This window comes from Ursus arctos, unplaced genomic scaffold (assembly GCF_023065955.2).
Source record: "Ursus arctos isolate Adak ecotype North America unplaced genomic scaffold, UrsArc2.0 scaffold_16, whole genome shotgun sequence".
NCBI lineage: Eukaryota > Metazoa > Chordata > Mammalia > Carnivora > Ursidae > Ursus > Ursus arctos.
The window spans coordinates 53,808,990-53,828,417 of record NW_026622830.1 but is presented as its reverse complement, the minus strand read 5'-3'; the positions used below and the strand labels follow the sequence as shown (position 1 = coordinate 53,828,417).

Below are 19,428 nucleotides of genomic sequence, written 5' to 3'. Positions count from 1 at the left end.
ACTAGACAGAGCCAGCAAGGTTAACCGGGTTAACCAGGAATGGATCTTTCTACCCCTTCCCCACCAGCCTTTTCTGCCGTCCACGCCCGACCAACTCCGCAGTCCAGGGCACAGGAGGGCTTCCAGGAGGCAGCGAGAGCCGGGGTCGCGCCAGGCCTAGGTCTCTCCTCGCCCTGTAGAGCCGGCCCGGGGCTCCCCAGAGCAGGTGACTTTCACGCCCTGGGCCCCGGGGGCTGGGCGCCCTCGCCTGCCACTTGGGGACGCCGCCCACTTCCCTCCGTTCCCCGGGAAGGGGGCTGCCGGTGGGGCGGGGCCAATGGGGCGAATGCGCGCGAACAGACACGGCGCACGCGCCAGGATCCGCGAGCCGGTAAGGAAATGACGACCTGGCGCGGGGCCCCGCGGCCGCCCCCACCGGACCCCGCGTGCCGCAGCCGGCCACGCCCCCATGGAGGCCCCGCCCCCACCGGACCCCGCGCGCTGCAGCCGGCCACGCCCCCATGGAGGCCCCGACCCCAGGAGGCCCCTCCCCCGGGGAGGTTCCGCTCCACCGACCGCTCATTGCGGGGACCCGGCGGCTGGCTGTGGGGCGCCTGGGTGCTGTGCAGGCGGCGCTGCGCGGGGCGCGGGGCTGGGGTCGGGGTCGGCGGCCCCAGGCGCCCGAGTGGGGTGCGCCCAGCGGGCCGCAGCAGCCAAGCAGCTATGGCGGAGGCCGCACCGCAGCACCTGACGCTGCCCTCAAGGTTGCTGGAGTCGGGCGCGCTGCTGGGGCCCTCCCGGGACAGCCTCCGCGGCCCCGAGCAGGTAGGGGCCGGTGGGGAAACGGAGGCGGGGCGCGGCCGGGCGGCGGCTACGATCGGAGCGCGGGTCTGGCCCCGGCATCCCGGGCGTCTGCGGGGTGGGGGCGGTGCTCGGGGCTCCGGCCAGACCCCCCCTCCACCGCAGCCCGCCCGGTGCGGGGACCTTGGCTGTCCTGGCCGCGGAGGAGTCGCGGGGGTCTGCGGACTGGGGAGCCCTCGCCGGAGAAGAGCGGGGGCTCGGAGGACGCGCCTCCAGGTGCTCCGCCTTGGGCCGCTCCGGCTTCGGGAAGCACACCTGGGCAGGGTGAAGGCGGCTGATGGGGGGAGGCGGGGGTGCGCCGGGGCGCCTGGGGTTACGTCGTCGCGGAAGAAAGGATTTCATTCATTATCCCGGACTTACTGTCTCCTTGGTGGTGGGTGCTGTGCCAGGCACAGCATCGTGAGGTTTGGGGTTTTAGATGTAAGGGGCACTTTCAAATGTTCTGCATTTAGTCATTTTGCGATGAAACCTAACTGTTTTTCTCGCTTGCAGAAAAGGCTGCCTACTCCCCCCCCCCCCCCCCCCCCCCCGCCCGGGGCCCTTTTCTCTTTCTCTGTGTGCTAGCAGCCAGAGTGACAAACCCTTTTCCCGGAAAGCAGCAGTTTTGGACACTCATTCTCTGTGTTTCTTTACTGTGCCCCTGCTTTTTCTTGGTTGTGTAACCCAGGCTTTCTTTTGAATTGGTTTGTGGCCCTCTTTTTCTCTTGGTCCAGGATGTCCATATGACTCTATCTGTGGATTTTTCTCTGGTTAGTGGTGATGCCCAGAGTACTCCGAGATTCCGGCTCTACCGCCCAGTTACCTGGGCAAGTCCTCATCTCATTCTGGACAACAGCAGTGAGAGGCACAGGAAGGCACCCGAGTATTTAGGGGTGCAGCGGAAAGGGTTGAGGTCATCAGGAGAAGCTAGATATTGCTCAAATTAACTGGATAAATGTCTCTTAATGTCTTGGTAGTCTCCTTAGCTTTTTTTTTTTTTTTTTAAGATTTATTGAGTGAGGGAGAGAGAGATAGAGCAGGAGAGGGGCTGGGGCAGAGGGAGAAGGAGAAGCAGACTCCCCGCTGAGCAGGGACCCAGGACCCCGGGATCATGACCTGAGCAGAAGGCAGATGCTTAACTGACTGAGCCACCCAGGCGACCTGTCTCCCTTAACTTCATACAGAGCCAACTTCGATGGTTTCTGCATTTCCCTCCTCCTTTCTTACTCCCCAAATCCCGGTGATGTCTGCATCCCCTTTGACCTCTGTCTCCTCTGACCCTCATCGACTGAGTTATCTCCCTGCCTCTAATTTGCCAATGGCATTGCCTCCTTTTTCTTCTGATAGGAAATGACCTGGTTTCAGTTGCTTCTTGGGTGATTTCGGCATGCATGTTGGTTGGCCCAGGGTGAGACGTGTCTCGAGAGCAGGGTGAATGGCACGGTGGTGCTTTCCTGCCCCAAACAGGCCACGGCTTTCCCAGGCAAGTGGCAGTTTGCTACTCTGCATTTTAGCTATTACCCTTTTTATCCTACACGCTGATTCTGTTAGGGGTTCAGCAAGAGGTGGAGCGCAAATATTTGGAGTAGGAAAAAGGCAGCCTTTCGGGACGGATCCAACTTCCTGGGCTGAGCCTCCTTTAAGGCCGATGTTGACGTTACAGTTACCTAAACATGTGACTTCACTTGGCCACTCTGCTGTTATAGCAGTTCTATTTCTAACGTCTGAGGCTTTTTTTATAACTCTGAAAATCACCATTTCTCTGTCGTTGACGCATTCCTGCTCGGTGACAGATGAAAACAAGCCTGGAGGTATGAGAAACATTCCACTTACTGGTAGGGTAGTAAGGAGTCCTAACTTTCCATTTCATTTCTTAGATGGGTGGTGTTTTGTGAGGGTAGTGACAAAGACTTGGAGAATACGTCCACCCCATGGGAGGTTCTGGCTTGTACATCTCTCTCTACTCCGTGGTTGCCGTGGAGACGAGGCGTGGGGTGTGGAAGGATCTACGACTAACCCTCCGAGTGGGCCGAGAGCTCCGTGCCTCGAGTAGGTCACTGGCGTAATTCTTGGTGTGAAGGCAACATTGTAGCGGTTCTTGGTGGAGAGCGTCCAGGCTTTCGGCTTCTAGAGCAGCACTGTCCACCAGAACTTTCTGAGTGATGACGCCAGTGTTCTTCATCTGTGCCATCCGTGTGTCGGCCACTAGCCACACATGGCTACCAGGTGCTTGAGGCATCGCTAGTGCCACTGAGGAACTGGATTTTACACTTCATTGAATTTTAATTTCAATTTCAATAGCCACGTGGCTATTAACGGTGGTGGACAGCAAGTTCTAGAGCGCTAAACAAATCTGTTTTCTGTTTTATTTCACGGATTATGGCCCATCCTGTGTGAAGATCAGTGCCGCTCTATAATCTAACAGAAATAAATCTGTGGGGGCGCCTGGGTGGCTCAGTCATTAAGCGTGTGCCTTCGGCTCAGGGCGTGATCCCGGCGTTCTGGGATCGAGCCCCACATCAGGCTCCTCCGCTGGGAGCCTGCTTCTTCCTCTCCCACTCCCCCTGCCTGTGTTCCCTCTCTCACGGGCTGTCTCTCTCTCTTTCAAATGAATAAATGAAATCTTAAAAAAAAAGAATAAGAAATAAATCTGTGATGCTATCAGTTAGGGTGTGTGTGTCTCACTTTTTAATTAGCTCTGGTTTTTTGGACTGAAATGGTTGTTCCTGGGGAGGGGTTAGTAAATCAGTGTGGGCGAGAGAAGAGCAGGAGTGACTGTCCCCAGGCTGTGAGAACAGACCTTGTCTCGCCCGTAGGGGAGGGGCCGTTGCAATGCTCTGGGATCCAGGACTGTGCGTTCAGGAACTTACTCTGATGACCCAGTCGGACACGTGCACGTATGTATGGCAGACACTGTTCACCGCTGCCTTTGCTCAGGTTGTGCGTGTGACGAAGAAGAGAGCACGCCAGCTGTCCCTCGGTAGGGCTGTTACTGCGTCGTCCCCGTGTGGCACCATACAGCTGTGACAGGGAATCAGCCACCCCATATGCTGAAGTGGAGAAAAAAGCTAGTGGAACCAGTAAAAGGAGATGATTGTATGTAGGGGGACAAATCATATTGATATATACGCACATAAGAAACGTGAAGGCTGTAATCTCCGCTGTGCATAGTATTACCCACCCTTTCGTGGAATTAGGGGGAAGGCCTTTCCTTTCTATTCTTATGTATTTTATTCTTCCTGTATTGTCGTTAGCTTTTAACATGAGACTGCATTGCTTATCCAACCAGAAAAGACGCAAGGACATACGTTCAGTGGAAAAACAGATGTGTGATGTATGGCCAAATGCCAAGTTGGCTGAATTTAGGCCATCTTACTTTAAGGGACTAGATAAATGGCGGGGCGAGAGGTAGTCTCCTGCCGTTAGCATGATGACCGCATTCCCTTCAGCATCCGGACTGCTGCGCTCTAAGAGGTCGCGGAGCGCGAGGATGTGAATGGATGAGCAACCTCCGCTGAGAGCCGTCGGCTGGCTGAATGTGGGGACACAGAGAGACCACACAGTCCCCGGCCCAGCCCACCAACAGCTCTGAAGGTGATAGAGTACAACGTGGAAGGCATCAGTGCTCTAGGTGCTGAGCCAGGGCAGGGGGAGGCGGAAGGAGGTGCTCTAGGAGGTGAGGAGGGAGGAGGTGCAGGGGAGGTGGAAGGAGGTGCTATAGGAGGTGAGGAGGGGAGGTGGAGGTGATGGAAGGAGGTGCTGTAGGAGGTGAGGAGGGGAGGTGGAGGTGATGGAAGGAGGTGCTGTAGGAGGTGAGGAGGGGAGGTGGAGGTGATGGAAGGAGGTGCTGTAGGAGGTGAGGAGGGAGGAGGTGAAGGGGAGGTGGAAGGAGGTGCTGAAGGAGGTGAGGAGGGGAGGTGGAGGTGGTGGAACGAGGTCCTGTAGGAGGTGAGGAGGGAGGAGGTTCAGGGGAGGTGGAAGGAGGTGCTGTAGGTGGTGAGGAGGGCAGGTGGAGGTGATGGAAGGAGGTGCTGTAGGAGGTGAGGAGGTGAGGTGGAGGTGATGGAAGGAGGTGCTGTAGGAGGTGAGGACGAGAGGTGAAGGTGATGGAAGGAGGTGCTGTAGGAGGTGAGGAGGGGAGGTGGAGGTGGTGGAAGAAGGTGAGGAGCCAGGGGCTTGATGGTCTAGAAGAGGCGCCTTGTCCTGGCTGCAGGTGAGGAAAGTCTCCCTCCAGTGGGGGTGGAGGGGGCATCCCTGGTGAAGAGGAGGAGCGGGGAGGGGGTGAGCACGAGTCCAGCGGAGTGGAGAGCAGGGAAAAAGCACAGCGTTGGACCATGGGCGCTTGTGTCTGGAGACCGAGAGGTTCAGCGGGGCACGGCTTTGGGGGCACCCTGGCTTTGGAAGCAGGCTGGCCTGCTGCTCAGGCGTACGATGCAGGTCGTCGTCCTGCCCTGTGACGTAGCACACGTGTGCCACATACATGGAATACGTGGTAATAACGGTAATGTATGGAAACAGATTCCATTTTCATGCTGGTGGAGGGACAGGGATGGTGTGTGAGGCTGGTTTGGATCCATCGAAGGGTCTGCAGGGGTAAAAAGCTGGTGCCAGTGGCAGGAGCCACCGCCCGTTGGGGCAGGTGATGAGGTCACATGTGTTCTGTTTTTTAAGATTTTTATTTATTTATTTATTTATTTATTTATTTATTTATTTGAGAGAGAGTGAACACAGCGGGGAGGGGAGAGGCACAGAGGGAGAGGGAGAAGCAGGCTCCCCGCTGAGCAGGGAGCCGGACCTGGGGCTCCATCCCAGGACCCTGAGATCATGACCTGAGCCGAAGGCAGACGCTTCACCGACTGAGCCACCCAGGTGCCCCCCCTTTGTGAGAGTGGACAGTGCGGGTCGGGCGCCCTGGGCCGGGTGGGAGGAGGCGATGCCATTCTCATGGCAGAACCCTTGAAGGATTAGTTTGTGGAGTCTGTAGCTGCTCTAAGTCCCGGGGTGGGTGGCTGCTTGGTCTGCAGGTGCGCAGCTGGGCTGGCACTGGGGCTGCTTTCAGAGACTTTTCTGTGGTTGGTGGCTCTGAAGACCCGAGGGTCACTGTCTTTATCACAGGCAAGCATATGGGCGGAAGCTTGGGTTTTAGGGAAATCAGCAGGAGCTTAATTTTTGAAGCTGTGAGTTTAAGGGACCCGCCTTATGTCTGGAGGCAGCTGGGTGCGGTCTGGGACTGGCAAGAGGTCTGAGCTGGCAGTGGGACTCTGGGCGCCGTCCCTAGGTGAGGACACCATGTGAGTGTGGAGACTGCCAGCCAGGCGGGGCACTTGAGGAGGGGCAAGGAGTCAGCCCTGGGGGGGTCACAGCCTGGAAGGAGGGGTCTGCCGGGGCCCTACCCAGGAGCGTCAGGGCAGAGGGGAAGAGCAGAGGGGGGTTTGCAGGCAAGGGGCCGGCTCCACGCTGTGACCACCTGTGCCCAGTGCTCACCGATGTGATGTTTGACGTGAGGAAGGAGCGGACGTGCATACTTTCATAGTTAAGTAGGTCCGAACTGCTGGATGGTGATAAGGAAAGTTTTAGAAAGGTTTTATAGAACTCAAGACGTGGTTTCCTTTCATGCCTGATACACAAAGATGTAAACATTATCCAGTACTATGGATTTCCCATGTTTGGTCTTTGTTCCCACTGGTACTAAACTTTTTTCCAAATATAAAGAAATTATTGCCTGAATTTAAATTATACAGAATAAAAATAAGCTTTTTGAGTTTAGAGAGTGTATTTACTGATGGGAGTTCCTTGTATGAATCCTCTCAAGGGTAAGAGTTCCCCTTTGGCTCCACGATTCTTACTGAAACGGTGATGCTGGCTGTCCCTTCCCTGCCGGTGACAATTCCATTTCTCCTGGTGACAACGATGTCCTTCCTCATGCCCTCTCTGAGTCCCTCAGAGATCTTTGATTCCGCGCAGCCCACCCCACCCCGGCATCCTCCCACCTTCCCACATGCTTGCCACCCAGCGAATCCTGCCCCTGACTTCTGTTTCTCCACTAGCTTGGAGCTGACCTGCCCGTTTCTCTGTCACGGCCTGTTGACCTCTTCTGGGAGCTCGGGGAGCAGCCCGGCAACTGCCTCTGCGGAGTGGCCCGTCTCAGGCATCGTAGCTAGACAGAACGGAGGTCGGAGGCAGAGCCCGTGCTCTTCATATTATCTGGGGGAAGACTGAAAAGACAAAAGGTTTTGTAAAAATCGGGTACCAAGTTAAAGTTCGAAAGTGTTCAGGCTGAATGACCCTGTTGTGTAGACCTGGGGTGACCGTTTGGTTGCTGGAGGAAGGGTGTGTCTCTTCTCTCTGAGGCCGGCAGTCCTTCTTCTCACCCCTCGGTCCGTGTCCCCAGGTCAGTGGCAACAGGACCACTGGCATGGGGCATGACGCCGGCACCCCATCTGTACTGGGCTGGACAGTATGCGGCCCCCCCAACCTGGGAGGGCACTGGGGCCTCTGGTGTGGGGGCTGGGGTTGAGCCTTTGACCTGCGACCTTGCCCCCTTGAGAGGGAAGCTCAGGGATGCGGCGTTCGCTGCTGCAGTCCAAGCAGAGCTGGATGTGAACTGAGGTCTGCCTGTCAGTCCTGGGCTGGCAACTGCCGGGCTGTGTGCCCAGGGGCAGCCGGAGAGCCAGACCCTGTGCTGTGGGTGACTTGCCTGAACGCATGGCCTGATGGGTCCCTAAAAGCAGCTTCTTTGCCGTCCTTCCTGTCCTGGGCCACTGGTGGGTGAGGCCACACACACACGTGGGTGCGGAACCGGCACTCTGGCGGGTCGAAGGGGAACAGAGCGACAGTGGGTGCTTGGACAGAAGGCGCACAGCGGAGCAAGGGTAAGCGCTGTTGGCTTACTCGTATTACTCCCTTTAGGTGTCCCTGAAGCAGGGGGTCAGCAGCCCCTCTTCTCTCGATCTGGAGGTCCTGTCGGTTTTTGTGCCTCCTTTCGTCAGTAAGGATGACAGTCAGATGGCTGGCGCCCCCTCCGCGACTCCGAGCAAGACCAGAAGGCGCTCCTTCAGAAAGAAGAGGGACAAGCCCAAAACGGAGCCCTGGAAGGGCCTCCCTCCTGAAGACATTAGTGTCCCCAACGGTGTGGACCTGCTTGGCCTGCCTCAGCTCTGCTTCCCAGGTATCCCCCGCCCTGCTTTCCCAACTCCCCCATGGTGCTTTCTAGAAACCAAGTCAAGAAAGGGTGACAGACGGGGGGCTGGTTACCCCTGGCAGCCCCGAGGCCAAACTGCAGGTCTCAGTTCTCTTAATCTTGGGGGTTTGGGAGCTGAAGGACGTGCAGCCCAATAGTGCAGCCCCCATGTTTTGGAGAGCGAATCCCAGACGAAGGGCTGTCGGGATCGCCAGCACGGTTGGTAGAGGTGCTTTCCAAGGATTTTCACTTCTGATTGACAGGCCCGTCTTCCAGAGGTCCGGCCGGTGGGTCAGGATGAGTCCAGTTAGCCTGCAGCATCTCCCCCCAGAGTGCACTTCCGCCGGGCTCTCTGGCCCCTGTTTTCTGGGGACCCCGGGGCCTGTAGCCCGGGCTCACATGCTTTCCCCACCTGGCCTGTTCCCGGCAGTGGGTGGCCCTCATGTTTTCCACTGGTCTTTGAGAAACGCTGAGTGGCTGGTGTAGAAGACTCAGACTAGGGACTTCCCGTCCGTCATTCCCTGTCTGGGAGGTTCCATCGGGAATGGCTGCTGTCTCCCGGTCTCAGGGATTACAACCCGGGGACAGCTGGGACAACCCCTGCACCTGCCATGCTCAGAAACGGTCGCCTCCCCCAGGCACACCCCAGAGGGTTTGTCTGCGGTTGTTCTTATGTTCCTTCGCTAAATTCTGCAGAGCACAGAGGGTGGCTGAGAAATGGGCACCCACGGAGGGACGGAGGGGGCCACGGCTGGCTGGTGGCCCGACCCCCCAAGTGCCACAGCTGGCAGGGCGAGGACAGGTTCTGTAGGCCGCAAAGTGGGCTCACGGAGAGCCCAGCCTCGGAGGTGGATGCCACGGGGCCGTGCCGAGATTTCCTCTTCTTTCTCTACCCGCAGGGGGCGTGTACGTGGCCTCCGAACCGAAGGAGGACTCTGTCCACTTCCTGGTGCTGACCGATGTCTGTGGGAACAGAAGTATGCCGTGGTTGCCCAGTACTCCCGACCCCCGCACGTACGTGACTGCCGTGAATTCCCTCTGAAATCTGCTGGTGTTTATTTTCGCTGAAACACGCTTCCCGCAATCACCACGATTGTAATCATTTTAGCGTGTGTGGGTCAGCGGCACTAAGTACACTCCCGCTGGCGGGCAGCCCCTGCCGCGTCTGGTTGCAAAAGTCGTTCATCACCCCGGAAGTCCCGCCCCCGGCCCCCGGCCCCCGTTCTGCCCACATGGGTTTGCCTGCTTCGGACACCTGGTGTCAGTGGACTCAGGCTGCATGTGGCTTCTGTGTCTGGCTTCGTGCACTCAGTGGATGGGGTCAGAGTTCATCCACGTTGGGGCAGCAGCGCCTCTGTCTTACGGCCGAGTCCTACCGCCCAGTGTATGTGAGCCACAGCTTGTTTCCCACATGTCCGTGGAGGGACATTTGTGTTCTTGTATGCGGGGTGATGGCTTTGGGCCTCCAGAGCATGACTTGGCCCTCCCCCGCCCGGCAGGGCCACGAGTGCGAGCCAGCCGGCCCCTGGAGGTCGCGGGGGCCGCCGTGCACCTGAAGAGGCGGGGTGACCCACGGCCTGTGTCCAGAGGGTTTCCAGAAGCAGCAGTGCTTTACCCTGGGGAAGTCCAGGAATCCCACACCGAGGGGGCGGTGGCTGCCCGGTTGTTCCTCCCCACTCTGCCGTCAGAGGCTGGGCCAGGTGTGCTGGGAGAATTATCCCTAAGTGTCACGGCATAAGGCTCAACTCGATGGGCTCTGTCCCTTCACGCCTGTGGATGTGCCTCGGAAACCTGTGGGAGTCCAGCATTCTGCTGATGTCTGAGTGCGCGACCTCCGTGTCTGGACTAGGCGTCCCCTGGACCCCTGGACTAGGGTGGGCAGTGGGCAGCGCGGGGAGGCCACCCCTCATGGCCGTGTGTGCGGGCTGCTGGGCCTGCGGCGTTGGCGGCCTGCCTGCTTGCCTGGGTTAGGTAGGGGTGGGAGACGAGCCGGGGGCCGAGTTCCTGCCCCTCCCTGGCCAGCGCTTCCGGCAGAGACAGGATGGGAGGCTGGATTATTCAGGAAGGTGCTTGGGAGCCTGTCTGTGAAGTGATCGCTATAAGTACATGTTATTTCTCTTATCCTTAAATACATTTTAAAAAGGTCACAGCCTCTGCTTTGCCTGTGACTCCCCCACTACACCTGGCTGCTGGGGTGTGCGTGACCCCTCGCCCATCCTCTCAGTGCCTGCGTGGTTTCGGGGTGACTCTGGGCCCTACATGCTGGCCTCCCCACCTCCCCTCGTGCCCAGTGACCAGCCACGCCCTGTCCTGCGCTCCTGTCTTTCCGTGGACTGCACGCGCAGCCCCGCCCGGAGTGCAGACGGCACTGTGGTCCTCATATGCCAGCTGCCCGTGTGCTCAGCCCGGTGCCGACGACCCTCCTGCACAGTCGTTCATTTAATCCACAGCGAAGGGGGCTGGGAACTCTCAGCATCATCCCCATTTTACCGCTGAGGGAGCAGGCAGTCGCACAGGGAGGTGAGGGGACTTGCCTGGGGGCCCAGCACACTGACTTGAGGGCCTTGGTTCAAGGTTGGTGGGTAGACGAATGGCGTGCCCACTGCTTGCCGGGCTCTCCCCCTGTCTTGCAAGACCCTCGCGTTCACACCATCCCCAGGTGGAGCTGTTATCACGGTCCGCCGTCCCTACTGAAAAACCCCAAACAACCCTCCACGGGGGCCAGACTGTGGCCCTCAGTGATGCGCCACTCGTAAGCTCTGCAGTGGTCTGTGCCTTCTGGAATCTCGGTGCCGGTACTTTTCTCCAGCTGAGAACCCCCCCTCTCCCCCACCGACACACACACATATGGCCCAGTGCTGGAGGTTTTTTCCTGTGTAAGCAGAGCCCATGGCCCCTTCTGTGTCTTACTGTGTTCTCACTGTGTTCCCATCTGGGGTCGGGACGTGTCATTGTCTCTGCCACCTCAGCACATCACACACTGGGGGAGGGGGGCATCTGCGAGGACTGGGACTCCCAGTGACACAGGGGGGGCATCCACGCTGACTGGGACTTGCGGTGACACCGGAGGGGGCGCCAGCCGGGTGGCGGGGGAGCAGGATGCTGTCTGGGCCCCTGCCCTCTCGCTTCTGTCTGCAGAGGCCCACACTGCTGAGGATAGAAGCTGGGACCAGCTGGATCGGAGGGTGACACGGGCCTGTTGCTTTCTCTCCAGGACGAGTCGTGTTTCTACAACGGCAAGGCGCACTGGGAGCCATCCTGGCCGACCGCGGGCGTGGCTGGCTGCTTCGGACCGTTCGCGGTGTGCGTGGTCTCCAAGCTCCCCTACTACAACGCCCTCAAGGACTGCCTGTCCTGGTGAGCCCGTGCGGTGCCCGCGTGTCTGCGAGGCCACGCCTGGCGCTGGCGGTGGTGGGCGGGCTCTGGTTTGGTGACGGGAGCTCCCGTGAAGGCCCAGAGGCTTCCCGAGGCGGTAGCCTGTGGGGAAGGTCTGCCAGACAAGGGAAGATGAAACCAAACTGTGGGAAGTAAAATTAGTATGGAGGATTTTATGTTGTTTGGTTTTTTAAAAAAGACGTCCATCAGAAATAGCTCTCCTCCTGTTATCTGAGAAAATCAGGCTGCCGCTGCTGTCAGTCCTGTTAAGTTCATGACAGTTAACGAGTTATCTTTTCTTGGGGTGGAATCTTGAAGTGCCTTAATGCTGATGATATTGAGTAGAAAGCCTGAGGACGTAGAGAAGTTTTGAAAACTCTAGAGAGAATCGCGTCGGGCGCACTTGCCGCCTGTCGTCGGGGGATGATTGTGGCGTGTGGACACGGTCCATCCCCCGGCCACACGCGCCCTGGCCGCCTGGTTTTCGTTCTCACAAAGTTCTAGTCTTGGAATTCTCAGTGGTTTGGTTAACGACAGAGGCGGCCAACGGAGGTTTGCCTTAATGTCGTAATACCCACCCTCCACCCCTGGCAAGTCGCAGACTTCTGGAAAGACCATCATTTTGGTTCTCACACTGTGGTCAGAGGGATGAGCAGGAATCCTTCCTGACCAAACTCACCACCTTCGGAGCTCAAGTTCCAGCGCCTTAATGTTTTAGTTTTCAAAATGTGGCTGGTGTTTGCCCATAGTTTGGGTCTAGCCCGCGTTTTATTGCCCCCGACACAGAACAGAGCGCTCGCCGGGTCTCCCTCCGGGACTGCGTGCTCAGTAGGGCATGTCTGCCCGGGCGTGGGCAGTGATAGGATGATAAATTAGGACAGGGTCCCTTTTCGTTAATTAACTGGTAATCTTCAGCACCTGAGGGTAGGTGGCTTGTGCACCCATCTCGTTTCCTCTTCTGTGAAGTGGGGGTGGTGATGCCACCCTTTCTCGAGCGGAACGGGTTCGGGCCTGCGGGGAGGACAGCACCTGCTTCACTTTCTCGGCCTTTGTACGCGTGATCATTCACGTGTGACTGGCAACAAATACCATCCTGCTAGACGTTAATGCGAAGGAACATTTAACTCGAAAAACGTGTTCAGTTTCCCTGCTCCTCGAGTTTTCTGTCTCCTGATGGTCGTTGCTAAATGACCCGAACTAGAAAACAGAAAAACAGATGACAGAAATGCAAAAGGCAGTTTATAAATACAGATTTATAGATTTTTAAAATCTGTTTTTCTGCTATAATGGTGGCATGTAAACTAGGCCTCTGTGTGGACAGAAATTGGGAGAGAATGCTTAGTTGTATTTGGGGAATTAGATTATGGAGAGTCTGGTTTTTTTTTTTTTTAACTCGATACTATTCTTTGACAATAATTAAAATATGGAAGAATATTGAATTATCTCCATTTCCTGACACTAACTTCAGGAAGAGCTATTATTATTTTTAAAGATTTATTCATTTATTATTTTTAGAGAGAGAGAGAGCAGGGAGGAGGGACAGAGGGAGAGAGAGAGAGAATCCCAAGCAGGCTCCATGCTGAGTGCAGAGCCTGACATGGGCTTGATCTCATGACCCTAAGATCGCGACCTGAGCTCCAATCAAGAGTCAGCTGCTTAACTGACTGCGCCACCTAGGCGCCCTGACTGACCCCAGGCGGACTTATGATTTGTTACTTAAAGTAACAGCGTAAGCGCTTGGCTTGCGGGACACGCGTGGGCCCTGCTGTGGCCCTGCTGTGGCGAGTGAGGCCGGGGACCGCCCCAGGGCACAGAGGTGGGGTTTCCAGGGCAGCTGGCTGAATTTTTCCTAATGTAGACACCATGTCACCACCACTGCCATTAAGACAAAGAACATTTTCACCACGCCCCAAAGTTCCCTTACACCCTGTGGTCGCTTCCCAGCCGCCTGCCCCCAGGCACCTGCTGGTCCGTCACGCGTTTCAGTCACTTGCCGCTGTGCCTTGAACAACGCGGTTTGAACTGTGCGCGTCCACGTACACCTGGATTTTTTTCAACAAATACAGTACAGTCCTGTATATGTATTTTCTCTTCCTCAGGATTTTCTTAAAAACATTTCCTCTTTTCTAGCGTATTTTATTCTAAGAATACAGGATATAATGCATATTACATGCAGAATACCTGTTAATCGATCGTTCGTGTCGTCGGTAAGGCTTTAGGTCAGCAGCGGGCTATCAGCAATTAAGTTTTTTGGGGGGTTGAGAAGTTCTATGCAGGTTTTTAACTGCGTGGGGGAGAGCACCTTTAACCCCTCACATTGTTCAAGGGCCAACCGTACTTCAAAAGTCAGAATGCATTTGGGAAACAAACGTGGCCAAGCACTTTCCTTTGAGATGTTTACTCGCTGCTGAAGTATGACCCAGACAGAAAATTGCATGAATTCCAGCTGTGTAACCAGCACCCACAGCAAGAAACAGAACATGACCAGCCCCCATCCCCCCCACGCCCCACCTCTCCTGTGCCCCAGTGCAGGCAGGTCCTGACCCTGGGCAGCCTCACCTTGCTGTCTGAGGCCTAGGGTTGTCGTCAGTGTCCTCCCGCCACCTCCCCCGCCCCCAGCCTGGAAGGCCCTGGGGCTGCCGGCACTGGCAGACAGGTCAGCGCTGATTAGAAATGCTAAGATGTCCTCCAGTCCCCTTCATGTCACTGCAATGTTGTGTAATCGTTCTTTCTGATGGCTGAGTAATATTCCATTGTGACGGGTAGTAAGGAGGGCACGTATTGCATGGAGCACTGGGTGTTACACGCAAGTAATGAATCATGGAACTTTACATCAAAAACTAAGGATATACTGTATGGTGACTAACATAATAAAAAATTATTATAAAAAAAGAAATGCTAAGATGACAATTGGATACTCATACTTATTTTGTGATTTGATTTTTTTTTATTTTAGTTTATTGACTCATCTAAAGCTCTGTAAAGATTTTGAAGTTGACAATCACATAAAAGATTTTGCTGCAAAACTGTCTTTGACACCTAGCCCGCCGCCTGGACCGCTTCATTTGGTCATTAAATCTGGAATTTTGTCTTTTCTTTATGAATAGTAAAAGTCCTATGTCGACGATGGTTTTAATGTTTTAAACTGTTTCTTACGTTCCAGGGTGTTTAAATTACGCTTCTCAGGTTCCTTACAGAATCATCTAATTACGCTGTTTCTAGAGATGCGTTTGCCGGGCGGCCCGTGATACGTGGTGTGGAGCTGGTGATGGGCCCCCTTAGTGCTTAACACACCGGCTCATTTGGTTTATTTGTCTGGAATATTGGGTATTGTATTAAACTGATTCATGTTTTCTCCTGTCCGGGGTGATTAATGAAAAGTACCTGGCTTCCTATTTTTTGGTTTTTCCCAGTGCCACCGTGTTGTTGAATAAGTGGCCAAGCGTTTCCGTGGGTCTGGGTTCCCTGGCACGCTCGTCCTGAGATGTTGTTGGCTCTTTCACCACGTGAGGGTTTCGGGCTAAGGACAGTTGCAGAAAGGCAGCCCACGTTCCCCCTTTGCCGAGTAATGGGCCAAGACGGCTGAGCTGTGATGACACCTGTCTGGCCTGGCATCTTCCAGACTGACGCAACCACCGGGCATTTCCTCGTTCTCAAACAAGCACCTGCCAGATTAGTGTCTGGAAGAAGGTCATAGATGTCGACTCTGCTTCACTCAGTCCTTTCTGGAAGCTTAGACATAGAGATCTCGGTTCTCTACGTATTATTATTCACAGTTGAAAAATTAATTTTATTTCGCAGGAGACATGTGATCATGAACTTAAAATGTATATTTTTAATATCACACTACAGTGTGTGGGATGGGGGAGGGAACCCTGCCAGATGCATTCCAGGCCCAGAGACAGAGCAAGTTGCCCCAGGACCTTGGTTCCGCTCCCAGAAACCTTTGTAGGGACGTTTATTGGGTTCTTGTTTTGTGCAAGGCTCTCATCTTTATCATGTGGATAATTGGTATTTTTTTATGGTTCAGTGAAGTCATCAAAGTTTCTGTTCTTGCTCTAATCACTCAACAAGTGTTCCCTGAGGACCGGCTAAGCAGTGAACAAAGCCGAGTTCAGGGCAGTTTGAGGGTTAACCGTATGTACTATGTTCCGCCTTTGAGCATGAGTAATGCACGAACCGCACCCATACCCATCTTCTGTACCTCGGAGTCTTGGATGAATTCATATTTGGTTCTCCGACTTTTACCACCCCCGTGAGAAAGTTTCCTGGGGGTCGTTCTTGATGCCTCTTCTCTTCACCCCTGCATTCCATCCATGGCTCATCCCTGACCGGCCAGCTCCCGGCGTTTGCCTCTAGTTGGCCACGGCCACCACCCCACGCAGGGCCACTGGGTCCCACCTGTGTGACTTGGGGAGCCATTGGTCTGGTCACGTCCATTCTTGACCCTTCATTCAGTTCATCCTTTGCATAGTGGCTGCAGGGACTGTTAACATCTATCCATTGGACTCTCCTCTTGTGCGTAAAAGCCCGCAATGGCTTCTCGCTGCGTAGCTGCCGCAGTCCTGCATCCCTAGCCCCTGTATCAGTGTCCTGCTCTGTCTCATGTCCTCACTCCCTTGCTGACTGTTGTCCAGCCACACTGGATTTCCCTCAGTCCCTCGCAGGTGCTGCCCCCAGGCCCTTGCATATGCTGTTCCTGGAAGTCAGGTTCTTCGGGATGGCCTCTGTGTGACCTCCCACCCGTCTCTCTGTGCCCTGCTCCCTTCCTGCAGAGCCCAGCATGGTCTGCAGTTAGGGCCCGCACACGTGTGTGTTTTGTTCAATGTCCATCTTCTCCATCGGCCTCCAAGCTGCATGAGGAAAAGGCCCCGTTCAGAGCTGTGTTTGCGACGCTGTTACCATGCCTGCTGCTCCCACAGCTGTCGAGTGAATGAATGAACGGATGGGTCGTGTTTCGGTGTTAGCCTGTCCTGTTCACAGAGCAGGGCCTGCGTCTTGGTTCTTGCGCATTTGTCCGAATGAGCCGAGTCTGGCTCAGACTAGCCGCTGTGATCCCCCTCGTGCGGCCTCACCAGCTCTGGGGTCCTCATTGATACGTGGCCCTGACCCATCTTTGGGAGTGTTGAACCACTGTGGCTGTTCCTTGTTTTGGAAAAACGCAAGGCCAAGATTCTTCTCTAACCCCGGAGCCGATTCAGCATGGAATTCCAGAACCCACTACAAGCAAACATTGATGGAGAGGCTGTGTAGCTAGTGGTCAGGAGCTGTGGTTCCTGTGAATCAAGCGTGTGGGCGCCGGGTGGGGCATCTCCTGTCTGCGTCAGGGGCGGTGGCGCCCAGCCTCCACCAGGCCTGGCTCGGTGCCCTTTCGCGGACGGCGCCTGGACCACCAGCCCGAGAGCAGCAGACACCCGCGTCCCTGGGCCCGCTCTGCCGCTTCTCTGCCCACCAGCGGGTCTGATTTTACGTGCTTTCAGAGCATGGCCAAGTCGCTGGGTGTGCACGCGAAATGCGCCTTTTCCGTCTCACTCTACCGGACTCACTTCCTGTGTTGCTTTGTGTGTGGATCCTATTGTCTGCGTGGGGCTACAGTCAAAGCTGAACTTTGGAAAGTGTTTCCCCGAAATCTCTCTCCCTCCTCAGTCTCTTCACCTGAGAGGTGGGGTGGACAGCAGAGCCCAGCTCAGAGGGTGTGGATCTCACGCACGTGAGGTCGCTGGCATCCCAGGGGCCCAACAGCGTCCCTGGTAGAATGACTGGTGTTTGTATTAGTTTCTACCTGTAGTTGGGAAGCTGGTCGATACGTTTATTTTTTGAAATATTGAGGGGAATTTTTCATATAAACTTTACAATGATTCATAGTTCATCACCGCTGGGAGCATGTAACTCTGCTCTACCGTGTTTTGTTTTAAATAAAAAGGATGTTACTGTCCACACAGCGCGTCCGCCTTGATTCTGATGTGTCTTGCTTCTGTGGGCCAGTGGGTGACAAGACGGTGCCGTCGGGGGGCCCTTGCAGAAAGAAGGCTTCTCCTGCCCTCAGGTTCTTTGCACGAGCGTTCACGCAGAGCCGTGGTGATGCAGGTGTGAGCACGTGTGGAACGCGAACATTTGTTCTCCAGCCAGTGCTCCGCATCTCTCCGTGTGTCCTCCTTCCACACTTTTCCTGGCGGGAGCTTCTCTGTGCTCAGATTCGAATCTTCTCTGTGCTTGTGGCCCGGTGCTCCTCACACTTGGGTCACTCTGTTCTGCTGGTCCCCAGGGCTCCAGGGACACTCCTGGGTGCCCCCCAAAAGGCTGACACCCACGGTCAGGAACGAACTTGCCAATGAGCTGGAAGGCTTCTCGGTGGAGGGGCCCCTACCGTCCCCCTCCGTCTACCGCGTCCTTTTACACAGAAGGGGCATTCTGCAGATACTGAATTTGAATCAAAGTGTAATTTTGAGATACCATCATTGAGAAAAATAAAGTCTTTCTCAGCGATTTCTTAAAGTGCATGTCTTTAAAGAGCTTTGACAATTACGTTGAAAATACTAAGAGAATTTGTAATATGCAGTAAGTGTTCTGAGATTAACCCGATCGTGTTTGACTTAGAACCTGTGCTGATCGGGACAGATGTCCAGGTGTCAGTTTATCTTTGCCGATGGGCAGTCTGCTAATGAAGTAAAGAGTTTAGGGAAGTTTGGCCGAAAAAGACATTCAGCACTTGATTCACGTCTGAGCCTTGCTCAGCAATTCTGTGTCTCTGGACTGTTTGGTTCTGTGACATATACGGGGATAGCGTGAGTCTTCAAACACGTATCCTAGGTCAGACACCCTCGGTGCCAGAACGGAGAGTCTCAGTGCATTTCGGCCTCTGCTGGGAGCGGCTCTCTGAGCTAATTACGGAACTTGGTCGTCACAGATATTTAACATGAAGCCACTACAGATCGTGTTTCCCTCCCGCGTGGACCCTGAGAGCCCGGTCATCGACTTGGACCTTCACCTGCCTTTGCTGTGCTTCAGGCCCGAGAAAGTGCGGCAGGTAAGCGTCCCTCCGGACCTGGGGCGTCCGTGCTGGTTGGCTTGGTGGGGCATCTAAGCTGTCATCGTCTGGAGGGTGATTCCAGGGCACGTGTGTTCCAGAACATTCCAGGATGTTCCGAATGTTCCACAACGCACTGGGAATAGTTGCTTTTTGGCTTCAAGCAGACATTCAGGACTGTGCACACCATTTACAAGCAGTGCTTTTGGGGGTTAAAGGGGCTTTCGTTTTGGCAAACAGCAGGGAAACCGGGTGAGACCTAGGCTCCACGTGGTTTTGGTGGCGCATTCACACGCATGTTCAGTGCATGGCGCGTGGTCAGAGGTGTGTACACGGTGTCGTTGATCTCCCCCAGATCCTAACGTGCCTCCTCATGGAGCAGCGGATGGTGTTCTTCTCCTCCAGCTGGGCGCTGCTACCGCTGGTCGCCGAGTGCTTCCTGGCCTACCTGCACCCCCTGCAGTGGCAGCACACGTTCGTGTCCGTCTTGTCGCGCCAGATGCTAGACTTCGTCATGGCACCGACGTCCTTCCTCATGGGCTGCCACCTCGACTACTTTGAAGAAGTCAGCAAGGTTAGGCCTTGGCCATTTGCTGTAGAATGTCAGATCCTTGTGACCCCTGCGGGGACTGGCGGAGAGGGGCTTCCAAAGGGCCCTGCAGGGAGGGCCACGTGCCCTGGCCACAGGGAGAGGGTGGGCACTCCTGTCCCTGGGGCTCGTGCTCTGGGCTCCACGCACGCGGGGTGCTGTCGCGGGTCTGCACCATCCTCCTGCAGTCCTCCGGGTCTTTTCGAGGCTGGGGGGTTCTGGGCGCTGGGACCCCGTGTCACGTGCCAGTCCCCTTAAATTCCCGGGGCTCCAGCGAGGAGAGTGTGGGTGTCGGCACTGATGGAGCCTGCTAACCGGCCTGGCCGTGGCTGCTTTCTAGTTTTGTGGCCTTGAGTGAGGTGCCAGCCCTTACTGAGCCTCAGCCTCCTTGGCTCTAAAGTGGGCATGTCCTCCTGGGCCGGGCTCTGTGTGGGGACC

At 55.7% G+C, this 19,428-nt stretch overlaps 1 protein-coding gene across 1 annotated transcript; it reads left to right on the top strand.

The window, feature by feature from the left end:
* The first annotated feature begins 378 nt into the window (after positions 1 to 378).
* LOC125281952 (uncharacterized) lies at positions 379 to 18,638 on the top strand. Its single transcript, XM_048215870.2, has 5 exons — positions 379 to 804; positions 7,729 to 7,987; positions 8,899 to 9,013; positions 11,214 to 11,356; positions 18,282 to 18,638. Exons 1-5 carry the CDS (start codon positions 379 to 381, stop codon positions 18,287 to 18,289), a joined length of 951 nt encoding a protein of 316 aa, XP_048071827.2. The 3' UTR covers positions 18,290 to 18,638.
* The last annotated feature ends 790 nt before the right edge of the window (positions 18,639 to 19,428 follow it).

What these genes read in the sequence shown, in the direction of transcription:
- LOC125281952 (XM_048215870.2), top strand. Translation starts at nt 379, where the DNA reads ATGACGACCTGGCGCGGGGCCCCGCGGCCGCCCCCACCGGACCCCGCG. An exon ending in GCCTCAGCTCTGCTTCCCAG is followed by an intron (nt 7,988 to 8,898) that starts GTATCCCCCGCC and finishes CTCTACCCGCAG; the next exon opens with GGGGCGTGTACGTGGCCTCC. An exon ending in AGTACTCCCGACCCCCGCAC is followed by an intron (nt 9,014 to 11,213) that starts GTACGTGACTGC and finishes CTTTCTCTCCAG; the next exon opens with GACGAGTCGTGTTTCTACAA.